Source organism: Hippopotamus amphibius, chromosome 2, assembly GCF_030028045.1.
Source record: "Hippopotamus amphibius kiboko isolate mHipAmp2 chromosome 2, mHipAmp2.hap2, whole genome shotgun sequence".
Lineage (NCBI taxonomy): Eukaryota > Metazoa > Chordata > Mammalia > Artiodactyla > Hippopotamidae > Hippopotamus > Hippopotamus amphibius.
In genome coordinates, this window is record NC_080187.1 from 71,788,886 (window position 1) to 71,801,172 (window position 12,287).

General features: G+C 41.1%; 1 protein-coding gene across 1 annotated transcript in view; it reads left to right on the plus strand.

Annotated features, from left to right (window-relative positions):
• The window catches only part of DCAF12 (DDB1 and CUL4 associated factor 12), a 44,411-nt gene that overhangs the window by 18,359 nt on the left and 13,765 nt on the right, over nt 1-12,287 (plus strand). The window contains exons 3-4 of the mRNA XM_057723044.1: nt 8,904-9,110; nt 10,194-10,254. Of these exons, the coding sequence (XP_057579027.1) occupies nt 8,904-9,110; nt 10,194-10,254 (268 nt within the window). The remainder of the gene's footprint in view (nt 1-8,903; nt 9,111-10,193; nt 10,255-12,287) is intronic.

Genomic DNA, 12,287 nt, shown 5'->3' on the forward strand with positions numbered 1-12,287 from the left:
TCCAAAGGAAGAGAGAACTCTTTTTTAACAAAATAACTATTGGAAGCTATTTTATCAAAATGTTAACAATAGAATACTTAAGTAATTTATGGTGAATCAAATCTACATATTATGGAGGTATTGACATAGTTGTGAAGACTGTAATAATATGCAGAGCTTTTGATAGGTTTAAATGTAATGAGATGCAGAATTCTCTCTCTGCTGATTATAGCTGTGCACCATTATACCTGCATGTCATTAAGGACTGAACAGGAACTTAACAGATGAAAAACAGACTTGAAAAGAGAGATAGGATTCTGAGCAATCTTTCGCATTTTTTTTTTCTAGTATTGTAGATAAGGTATTGTCAATAAACTCTATAAATTTTCTTTAAAAAAAAATGACTTCAGGTAGATGAACCTTGTTTTTTCTTAGCCTAAAGTAATGGTGAAAGTGGCCTTGCCCAGTTGCCATTCATTGCTTGTCTTGTTTGCTGACAAAGATCAAGTAGTTACGTGTTATACCTCTTCTCTGGGGAAAGGGTGTAAAGAAGGAGCTAGGAAATATGATGGTAGGATATACAGCAAAAAGAGTTTCGCCTCTCAGTCACACAGCTCAGTTTTTTGGAGCTCCAAATAGCACCTGGAGGGAGGTGTTGCTTTTCAGTGGGCAAATACATAGCCATATTATCATTACGTCTTTGTGCTATAAGGCTCAGGAAGTAAGAATGAGAGGAACAGGATTATATTACTGTTTTAATACTGTTATTATTAAAAGTTTATAATCTCTTAACATACCAGATAATTAGTGTATAGTGACAGTCTGCTCTCCAGTAGTTTGCAATTTAGAGATAAGGCGTCCTGTTAATTCTGAGTAGAAGATCTCATGCCTTGAAATGCTCTGGGGAACAAAAAACTGAGAATATCTTGTCTTCTTCTGAATAACCTATACATTAACTAGTATAGATACGATAATTATAGTATCCTTCAGTACTATAGGAATTAATTTTCATCTTCCATAGGAAGAAATGAGGATTTGTGTAAAATCAGGCTAGTTGGCCAGTTCTTTTGTTTATCTTTCTGTTTTCTGATTGCATGGGTATATCACTTGGAAGTAGGACATGGGCTTTGTATTTAGATAAAGGCAACACTCAGTTGAGTTCTGATTTTACAACCTAAGAGAAATTTTTTACCAAATGGTTGTTGAGGTGCTTAAGGTAGCTAAACCTCTGAGGTTTACTGTCAGAGGCTCTTCATTAGGTGACTTTGGTGTGGGTACTAGGCAAAATCTTAGGTGTCTTGCCATAGCTGACTTTCAGGACTTGTTCCCTTTTCAACAGAGCCCTCCAAAATCAGGGATTAAGAATCATTTTACTGGACTTGTTAGCTATAACGCTTGTAGAGAATTATGTTGGGCTTCCCTAGTAGCGCAGTAGTTAAGAATCCACCTGCCAATACAAGGGACAGGGTTTGAGACCTGGTTGGGGAAGATCCCACTTGCCACGGAGCAACTAAGCGCGTGTGCCACAACTACTAAGCCTGTGCTCTAGAGCCCGCAAGCCATGACTCCGGAGCCTGAGTGCCACGACTCCTGAAGCCCACGTGCCTAGAGCCCGTGCTCTACAACAAGAGGAGCCACTACAGTAAGAAGCCTGTGCACTGCAATGAAGAGTAGCCTTTGCTTGCCACACCTAGAGAAAGCCTGTGCACAGCAACCAAGACCCAATACAGCCAAAAATAAAATAAATAAAATAAATAAGTTTTTAAAAGTTAAAAAAAAAAAAAGAATTATGTTACTGGGAATTCCCTGGCGGTCCAGTGGTTAGGACTCCATGCTTTCACTGCTGAGGGCATGGGTTCAATCTCTGATCAGGCAACTAGGATCCTGTAAGCTGTGTAGCAAAACAAACAAACAAAAACCCACAATTATTATGTTACTTAAATTCAGGATAATTGTAAATCCTGATATGGTCCTCCTTCCAGAAATCATGATTCTAGTGGGAAAATATCAGAATTCAGGATCTAATATGGAGTACCACTGCTGATTTAAGCAGGCCAGCCCTATAGCCATCTTTTGGAGGAGCAGCTTAGATTTACAATTGAAAGAGTAAGAGATCTTAGCATAGCACAGGCACCTAGATTTAGATACAGGAATGTTCACTGCAGTGTGTTTTTCATTACTGAAAATTTGGACACAGCATAAATGTTCGATAACAGGGAATGTGTTCAATAAATGCTAGCATACCTATGCAGTAAATTAACTTAAAGCCATTAAAAAGTATTTAAAAGTATATTGATTAATTTGAAAAGGTGTTAAAAGGTGTAAAATAATATGTATGAGGTCACATTTTTATAAATGGAGAAAAATATATATACATATGACTGGGTATGTAGTGAAGGACCTGAAAAAAATACACCCAAGTGGTAGTAGGTAGTGGTAGTGATTATTTTCTAATTTCCCCTTTTATATGCTTTACAAATTTATGATGTGTTACTTTTGTAATTAGGACCCCCAAAATGTTATTTTGCTTTAAACAACCACATGGGTCTTTCCTTTAATAGACTTGCAATAGAAACGGTGACTCGGCTTTCTAGGTGTGACAACACTTCTAGCTCCTAAACAGTCCAATGTTTATAGCTGTAGAGTCTTTTTTTTTTTTTTTAAGAACTTTTATTGAGATACAGTTAACATACAATAAACTGCATATATTTAGAGTGTACAATTTGATTTTTTTTTCTTATTAGTAATGTATATATGGCAATCCCAATCTCCCAATTCATTCCCCCTCAACTCTCCCCACTTTCCCCACCTGGTGTCCATATGTTTGTTCTCTACATCTGGGTCTCTATTTCTGCCTTGCCAACCGGTTGATTTGTACCATTTTTCTATATTCCGCATATATGTGTTAATATACGATATTTGTTTTTCTCTTTCTGACTCACTTCACTCTGTATGACAGTCTCTGGATCCATCCATGTCTCTACAAATGTCCCAGTTTCATTGCTTTTTACAGCTGAGTAATATTCCATTGTATATAGAGTCTTGATATTGTTCAAGCAGCTTATTGAGCTCAGCTATACCCTTAGCTCCTGCACAGCAAGATGCAGGTGAGCAGGCAGCAAGCTTTTAGAGATGGTCTGGACAGAATGCCCAATTCTCCTGTACATCATTGAAGTCCTGAGTAAGTGCAGCTCATTTCAGGGCCTGTGGTCCTTTTCTTTTCTTTTTTAATTATGCACAGCATATGTATTCATTGAAAAGAAAAATAAATATTCCTGGACTTATGTTTTTAAAAGGGTATTCATTTAATAACATAGCATGAGCAACTTTCCATGTTAATAAATATTCTCTGCTCCATCATTCTTAAAGGCTGTATAATAATCCATTGTGTGGTTATTCCCTCTGGTGTTTCACTAGTTTAAAATTCACTCTAATTTGGGACTTCCCTGGCAGTCTAGTGGTTAAGATTCCACACTTCCATTGCAGGAGGCACGGGTTCACTCCCTGGTTGAACCCGTGGTTGAATCCCTCGGTCACAGCCAGAAAATAAAAAAATAAAAATAAGTAAATAGAATTCACTGTAGTTAAAACTGTTCACTTGTCATTATTTCCTTAACATAAATATCTAAAAATTGAAATTGCAAAGTTTACACATTTTTAATTTTTGATATGTATTGTCTAACCATTTTCTGTTGTGTTTCTGGGTCTTGGCTCTCTCTCGTTTGCTACTCCCCATCTCGGTTTGGCGTAGAGAATGTATTCCTCTGCTTGATTTCAGTTATCTTCCCTTTCCCAGACTTAAGCTGCCTTCTTGCCTTTTACCATCTGACTTGGTATGGTTCATCCTGATGTCTGTGCAAACTATGTGGATTTGCTTTCCTTTCTCCATTAGCCTCCACCTTAAACATTCTTTACGTTTTAGATAGTTTGTGAGTCTCCTGTCCCCCCCATTTTATTAAGCCGCCTTGACTCTCTATATATGCACAATTGCATATGTCTATATGCAAATACATACATGCAGAGATGTGCTCACTAGTCTTACAATCTTCCTTATTGTAAGGCCTTTGCTTTCTTTCTTTCTTTTTTTTTTTTCCTGTCCTAACTTGTAAGCTGCAGGGAGCCATTAGGCCTCAAGCTTACCTTGCCATGCTGCTGGTTTCTGGCAGGGATCCCAGTAGCTTAATGTGGAGCAGCCTCATTCTGGGAAATGTTACAGGACCTGTATGAAGCCTTGGCCCCTTGTCAGACAGCTTGGGGAGGTAGTCTGTGACACTGCATCCACAACCTTGTTCCTTCCTTTGAAAAAGCAGAAAGACTCTGTCCTTCACACGGTGCTTTGTCATTCCTCTGCAAGGATGAGGGTGAGGTTTGAGGTAAACTCTTGGTTTCCTGGGCCTCTACAGAGCCAGCTGTTTGCATCTCCCTTCTATGAAATCTTTTTCACCTAGAGCAGAAGCCTTTCTTATAATCTACGGAATGAAGCAGACATTAGAAAATTGCTATTGGCTACTACTTGTTAAGCACCTATTCTGTGCTGAGCCCTGTGCTAGATACTTTACATTTTATTAGATCTCTTAGCAACCCTATAAGATAAATAATATTCAAGTTTTCTAGATAAGACACAAGATTCAGAAAGGTTAAAATGACTTGATGAAGATCACATAGCTACTAAGTAACCAGTCTGAAATTCAAACTTAGATCTCTCCCAAGCCCAGAACTAGAGAGGCTGAACTTAAGATGTTCTTGGACATGAATGGATGAAGTCTTTTCTCTTCACCTTTCCTAGGTGGCAGAAATGGAGCCCTGTTTTAAGACATGGGGTGTCTTATCACACGCATTGTCCTTAGTGTAGAGTAGATTCTCCCTACATCAGTGCTTCTCAAACTTCAGTATACTTGGAGATCTTGAGAAACTCCAAGTTCTGATTTAATAGGTCTAGGGTGTGGCTTGAGATTTTTGTTTCTTTAAATAGCAAGATTCTAGATCAGTGGTTGTTAAACCTGGGCGTTCAGTAGATTCACTTAGAGATCCTTGAAAAAAAATTCACTTTTGCTGGCCTCAAACTCAGAACTTTCTAAATGGAGGAATTTTAGGGTAGGGCCTGGGAATTGTTTTTGTTTTGTAGTTTTTTTTTTAAAAGAAAATTCCCCAGGTTATTGTGATAATCAGTTTGAGAATCGCTGGTCTAGAAGCTAACATATTATGGTTGCATTGTTCCACACAACACAGAGGTGTAAGTGAGCAGTAAATTTTGTTTCATTAAACATTAGAGGGCTTCCCTGGTGGCGCAGTGGTTAAGAATCCACCTACCAATGCAGGGGACACGGGTTCAATCCCTGGTCCGGGAAGATCCCATGTGCTGCAGAGCAGCTAAGCCCGTGCGCCACAATTACTGAGCCTGCTCTATAGCCCATGAGCCACAACTCTTGAGCCCATGTGCCATAGCTACTGAAGCCTGCGTGCCTAGAGCTGGTGCTTCACAAGAGAAGCCACTGCACTGAGAAGCCTGCACATGGCAACAAAGAGTAGCCCCTGCTCTCCTCAACTAGAGAAAGCCCATGCAGCAACGAAGACCCAACACAGCCAAAAATAAATTAATTAATTAATTTAAAGGAATGAAAGGAAATATAAAATAAACAAGAATTTAAAAAAAAAGCATTTGAGGGGCTGTGTTGGTTAGAGATCATTTGTTTGAAAGGGTAAGAGAGCCACTCACATTTATTGGAAGGGCTAGCTTGCAAACCCCAAGAGCAGGAAGTATCCCTGGATCTCAGAAGGAAACAACTAGGAACTGGAAAGCCATTAGGAACCAGGGATGTCCATGCTTCCTCTCTTCTGATTCCTTTCCCCTGGGGAATGGCTTTGGTAGAAAATGGCCACCCAGATAGTTTGCTTTAGTGTCACCAGTCAGTTCCATAATGCTGAGAGAAATCGAATGATCCAGTCCAGTCTAGCCTCTGTATTGGTTCTCCCTGAGCCAGGAGGCCACCCCAGGACAGTGCTGTGATCTGGAAATTTGGGCTTATATCAAACAAACTCAGCTACAGGCCCCCTAGCAGGGATGTGGGGTGCCCCTAACATCATTGGCCAGGCCCCCTGAAAGGTGGTTACTATAAGCGCTTACTATGTAGCTCTGCATTGTTGGGGCAGGAGAATAGAACCAAATAGAGGAAACCCCCTGCTCTTAGAATTGGAGGGGCATTATTAGTTTAATGGAGAAGAGAGACAAGTAAAGATTTTAAAAGCTGTGGTAAGATCTAACTGTTGTGGGTAGAGGGCTATCTTGGGAGCCTACAAGAGAGGAACTTAACCAGCCTGGACATTAAGGAATATTCATAGAGGACATATCTGAACTGAATCATGAAAGGTAAGGACATGATGGCCAGGTAAAGAAAAGAGTAGGAGAAAGCGTTTCTGGCATTGTGAATAGCATGAGCATGAAACAAAATAATTATATTTCATTGAAGATTTTTGTGTAAATAATAATCAGTTTTTTCTAGAGTACAAGGTCCATGGCTGGATGTGAAGCTAGAGAGATAGATAGGGGCCACATTGAGAAAAGTCTTGATGTCATGCTAAGGGGCTTGAATTTAGGTAAAGGGGAACCAATAGATATTTTTTAACTGACAAGGGAGGATTTCCATTTTTATGAAGATGTATAATGTAGTATCGAGAATACTTTTGATGGTGGCCTTGCCTGAAGGCACAGAGACCAGTTGCAGTTGTCTAGAGGAGAGGGGATGGAGAGGAAGGAGCCAACTGTAAGAATATTTGGCAGGACTAGCAGGGATGATGGGAATGAGGTAGGAAAAGGAGTCTAGGATGAATCCAGGCTTGCATGACCAGGCAGATTGTGGTGGCATTAGATGAAATGAGCAGTTTGGGGAGGAAGAGTATTTGTTTTGAACACATTGAATTTAAAAATGCCTGTCGGACATATCAGTGATGGTGCCAGTTTGGCAGGGGTCTGTGTTAAGTAGTTGTCAGGGCTTACAGATTTGGGAGTGGTTCCCCTCACTCCACCTTCCTTTTTAAAATTTTTCCTCAGTCTCTTCCTGGCATTCTTGTTCTAGCTACTCTTCCTTTCCTTTTTCTATTTTAAATTAAAGACTTATCTACTTTCTCCTTTTGTAGATCTTCTGTGCAAGCAGTAGGTTACTTTATACAAAGATATGACATGATTTGGCTTCACTCTGAGAATTGCTGATAGGATTTTATTTATTTATTTATTTATTATTTATTTATTTATTGGCTGTGTTGGGTCTTTGCTGCATGCGGGCTTTCTCTAGTTGTGGCGAGCAAGGGCTACTCTTTGTTGCGGTGCGTGGGCTTCTCAGTGTGGTGGCTTCTCTTGTTGTGGAGCACGGACTCTAGGTACGTGGGCTTCAATAGTTGTGGTGCCCAGGCTCAGTAGTTGTGGCACACAGGCTTAACTGCTTTGCGGCATATGGGATCTTCCCGGACCTGGGATGGCACCCGTGTTCCCTGCATTGGCAGGCAGATTCTTAACCACTGTGACACCAGGGAAGTCCTGCTGATAGGATTTTAAATGAACTTCCTAGACTATAAGGTATATGAGGGCAGAGATCATTCCTAGTAGTTATATTTCTAGCACCTAGAACAGTTCTTTAGTTGGTGCTGAATCAATGAGTGAGTAAAGGAATGAACCATTGAATCACATAAAGAGTTTAATATTAGGCCTTTTCTCACCTTCTGAGATGGCCCGCACACTGTCTGTGGAGTGTGTTTGTCTCTGAATAAATCCACTTTCTACCTATCACTTTGTCTCTCACTGAATTCTTTCTGCGATGAGACATTAAGAACCTGAGCTTCATTAAGTCCTGAAACCAGATGCCATCAAGTACTTCTATGTTGGCTTCTTCTAACCCAACAGACCCTGAGTTTTGGTCTGCATCCTACCAGCTGGCCCAGTGCATACCACATAGCTGTGACAGGCCTTACTTGTTGCACGTAGGATCTTTAGGTGCAGCATGCACGAGGGATCTAGTTCCCCTACCAGGGATCAAACCTGGGCCCCCTGCATTGGGAGCATGGAGTCTTCAGGGAAGTCTCAGCAACCCCTGGGGTCTTAGTTCCTAGACTAGGGATCGAACCTATGCCCCCTGCAGTGGAAGCACGGAGTCTTAACCACTTGACCACCACCAAGTCCCCACATCTTTCTTTTTAATATGCTTTCTCCTTTCTCTTTAATTAAAATAATGTAAAATTTTATCCTGTAAAATAAAAAAGAGTTTAATATTAGACTCCATCAGGAATGCCCTTTCTCTAAGACTGATCTTTTCTGTAAAGCATTTCTCTGAGTTGAATTTTCGAGGGTGAAAGGGGATTCGTTTGGTACAGGGTGCACAAGAGCCTTGCAGGCAGAAGCAGCAGCATGAGTGAAGGCATGAAGGCGCAGAACAGAATGTGTGAGTGATAGATACACAGTGAGACGTGAGTGTCTCTCACCTTGTCAAGTCTCAGGTCACTCTAGCATACCTGGTACTCTTTATAGGTACCACTAATAGTGGTTGTAATGTAAAGTTTCTGTGCATGGGTAGATAAGAATTAGTTATATAAAATGTGCTTGAACTGGTAGAAAACCTTTCGTCAGGTTCATTAGGTCCATAGTCTAATACAAGCTCCCTTTGAAGCCATCTTTGAATCCCAGGCAGAATTTACTTCTTCCTCTTCTGTGTTTATGTATCATATTATACCTCTCTCTGTTATGTTTTCTTATTTATGTGTTTCATTTGACTAGTGTAGCCCTGACCATATGTTTAATAATTCCCAGGGTCTCACATGTAGTAGACATTAATTAAATGTTTGATGGATAACTGAGTGAATGAATGGATGTTTGTATCCAGTGTCAGCCACACTGAGGAGAAACTTTGTTCAGCTTCTTTATCCCTTTTCTCTTGTAGCTGTTTGTAGTGGATGTCCAGACAAGCCAGATCACCAAGATTCCCATTCTGAAGGATCGGGAGCCTGGAGGTGTGACACAGCAGGGCTGTGGTATCCATGCTATCGAGCTGAATCCCTCTAGAACACTGTTAGCCACCGGAGGAGACAACCCCAACAGTCTTGCCATCTACCGGCTGCCTACACTAGATCCTGTGTGTGTGGGAGATGTAAGTTTCCCCAGTAATTGTAGTTAGAGGTAGCCTTGTTTTTAAACAGAACCCAGTAGGTAACATAGACCCTCCTCCCACAAGCCCCTGGGAAGGGGTAGTTTCCTCTAGATTTCTGCTAACTCGGGTAAGGAGAGCGTAATGGTGAGGTGTGGGGGTGGAGATTTCAGAATGGGCACTACACTCCCCACAGGGAGTATCAGTTATGTTGACAAGAGGGTATGTTTGATAAAGAGGCAAGCAGCATACCTCAGAGGCCAACAGCAATGGGTTGGTATTTGAGTCCACAGTGTTTACACATCTCCTACTGCCCATAGTCAGAAAAGTTTATTGAAGTTATTCATTCAGCAACTGTTTTTTGACCCTTGTATGGCCAGTCATCGTTTTAGACATTGGGAACATAACAGTGAATAAAACAGACAGAGTCCCTACCCTCTTGAAGCCTGCACTCAAGTGAAGGGAGGCATATAAACCAACAGAAATGTACCGGCTGTATGTCAGAGTGTGTAAGTGCCATGGAGGAGAGTAAAGACAGACTAAAGGGAGACAGTGTGGTGGAGAATGCTATTTCAGAGCATAGCCAGGGAAGGCCTCTTTGATAAGAATGACATTTGAGCAGGGAGACTTAAAGGAAGTGAGGGTGCAAGCCATGCTGATGTCTGGAGGAAGAGAGTTCCAGACAGATGGAACAACATAGAGGTCAGCTGTAGCTATTGTCCTGGGAAGCAAGGGGGAGAGTGCCAGGATGAAGTTGGAGGGATGAGAGGTGGGTAATTGTTCATAGGAGCCACAAGCAGGACATCCAGAGATAGAATGCTGGAGCTGTATGTCCACTGGCCATGTTTATTGCCTACAGTAATGCCAGTTTCATTCCAGATTTGAGCTTCTCAGGACAGAAGTTAAAGATTGTGGATCATGCCATCTGGGTTGAGATCACCAGAGATCAGAATTGTAATTTTTACAAAGATGTTTTCAGTCAGACTTGTAAGCTTTTTCAGTGGTGTACATCATAATCCTTATTTTACTGACTTTTTTTCTTTTTTCTTTTTTTTCCCTCTCTGTACCTGTACCCTCCTTTTGAAGGACGGACACAAGGACTGGATCTTTTCCATTGCTTGGATCAGTGACACTATGGCGGTGTCTGGTAAAATTGCCCTTTTGTAGGGAATGTGGCGGGAAGGGAGGGAGGCTAGAAATTGAAAAAGGATAGTAGTGTGATTGGAAATAGCCCAGTAAACAGACCATCAGCCAGGGACCAGGCAGCCTAGTTTCTAGTGTTGTCTCTTTCTCTAACTTACCATGTGACCTTGGAAAAGTCATTTCCCTTTTATTTTCCTGATCTGGAGAGTGGAAGTACTGGCACACGTATTATTCATACCCTGCCTTGTTCCAAAGAGCCTGTGTGATGGCATGTTAGCCTCAACATTTTTGTGGGGCTTCACTGAGACAATAGTTGTGAAAATGCTTTTGGAAAAGTTGGTGTGCTCTGCAAAGTATTAGGAGGAATTGTCATTTTCTGTACAGCTGTATAGTGTTGATAAAGCCATGTAGGATTGAGGGAATTTCTTGTTGATAAAACCTATTTAGGATTGGGGGAATTTCTCTCCCAGTGGTAGAACAGTGAGAAAAAATATATGGAAATGAGTGTAGAGAAGATAACCTAGAGATACTCAAAAGCTTTCTGAATACCTACAGTAGCCTAGAAGGTAGGCTCAGAGTGCCAACCAGTTTTGCTGGGTACCTATATGTAAAAATATAATCCCCCACTCCAGATTCCCAAATTTTAAAAAATCACAAGTTGCTAAATTAACTGCTTCACATGTGTTATCTCATAGAATCCTCACAACAGTCCTAGAAGGTTTGCATTATTAGCCACATTTCACAAATGAGAAAATTTAGATTCTGAGAAGTTATAATTTGCCAGAGGCTACGCAAATAGTGAGAAATGGATTCAGGATCTGAATCCAGCTCTGAGTTCAAAGTCCATGCTTAGAACTGCTACAGGCAAGGCTAAGGAAACAAAAATGTTTCTTCTTTGGATTCTTTGCAAGGCAACAGAAAGCAGCCAGAAGGGAAAATAAATCTAATGGACAAGCATAGTCAGAGTTCAGAATTATCAGTAGTGGTTCAGAAGCTTTTGGATTCCCTGTCATTTGTCTTCCCAAGAAATGAGAGCTCCTTGAAGGCAAAGGCAGAATCATGTCACCTCTATAGGGACTATTTGTATGACAGCAACCTGCACTACATGTGATTGTTGGGAACCAGGTCATGGCTTTTTTGGGGAGCTTCCCTTCTCTTTTTTCATATACCCTGCAAGTGTTCTATGTTTTCAGGCCGATAGCTTTCAAGTCTGCTTTTGTTTTTTTTTTATAAATTTATTTATTTACTTATTTATTTATTGGCTGTGTTGGGTCTTCATTGCTGCACACGGGCTTTCTCTAGTTGTGGCAAGCAGGGGCTACTCTTAGTTGTGGTGCGAGGGCTCCTCATTGCGGTGGCTTCTTGTTGCAGAGCACAGGCTCCAGGTGTGTGGGCTTTGGTAGTTGCAGCACATGGCTCAATAGTTGTGGCTTACAGGCTCTAAAGCGCAGGCTCAGTAGTTGTGGCACATGGGCTTGGTTGCTCTGCAGCATGTGGGATCTTCCTGGAGCAGAGATCGAACCCATGTCCCCTACATTGGCAGGCAGATTCTTAACTACTGTGCCACCAGGGAAGCCCCCAAGTCTACATTTTATGAACATGTAGCAGGTTTTAAGAATGTTGGCTCTAAAACAGCAACAGAGGACTTCCTAGGTGGCGCAGTGGTTAAGAATCCGCCTGCCAATGCAGAGGTCACGGGTTCGATCCCAGCTCCAGGAAGATACCACATGCTGCGGAGCAACTAAGCCCGTGTGCCCAAAAAAAAAAAATAAAATAAAAATAAAACAGCAACAGACTCACAGATACAGAATACAAACTTGTGGTTACCAAAGGGGAAAGGGAGGGGGGAAGGACAAATTAGGGGTAAGGGATTACCAATACAAACTACTGTATATAAAATAGAAAAGCAACAAGGATATCCTGTATAGCACAGGGAATTATACCCAGTATCTTGTAATAACCTATAATGGAATATAATTTGCAAAAATATTGTCACTATGCTATATACCTGAAACTAATATAACATTGTAAATCAGC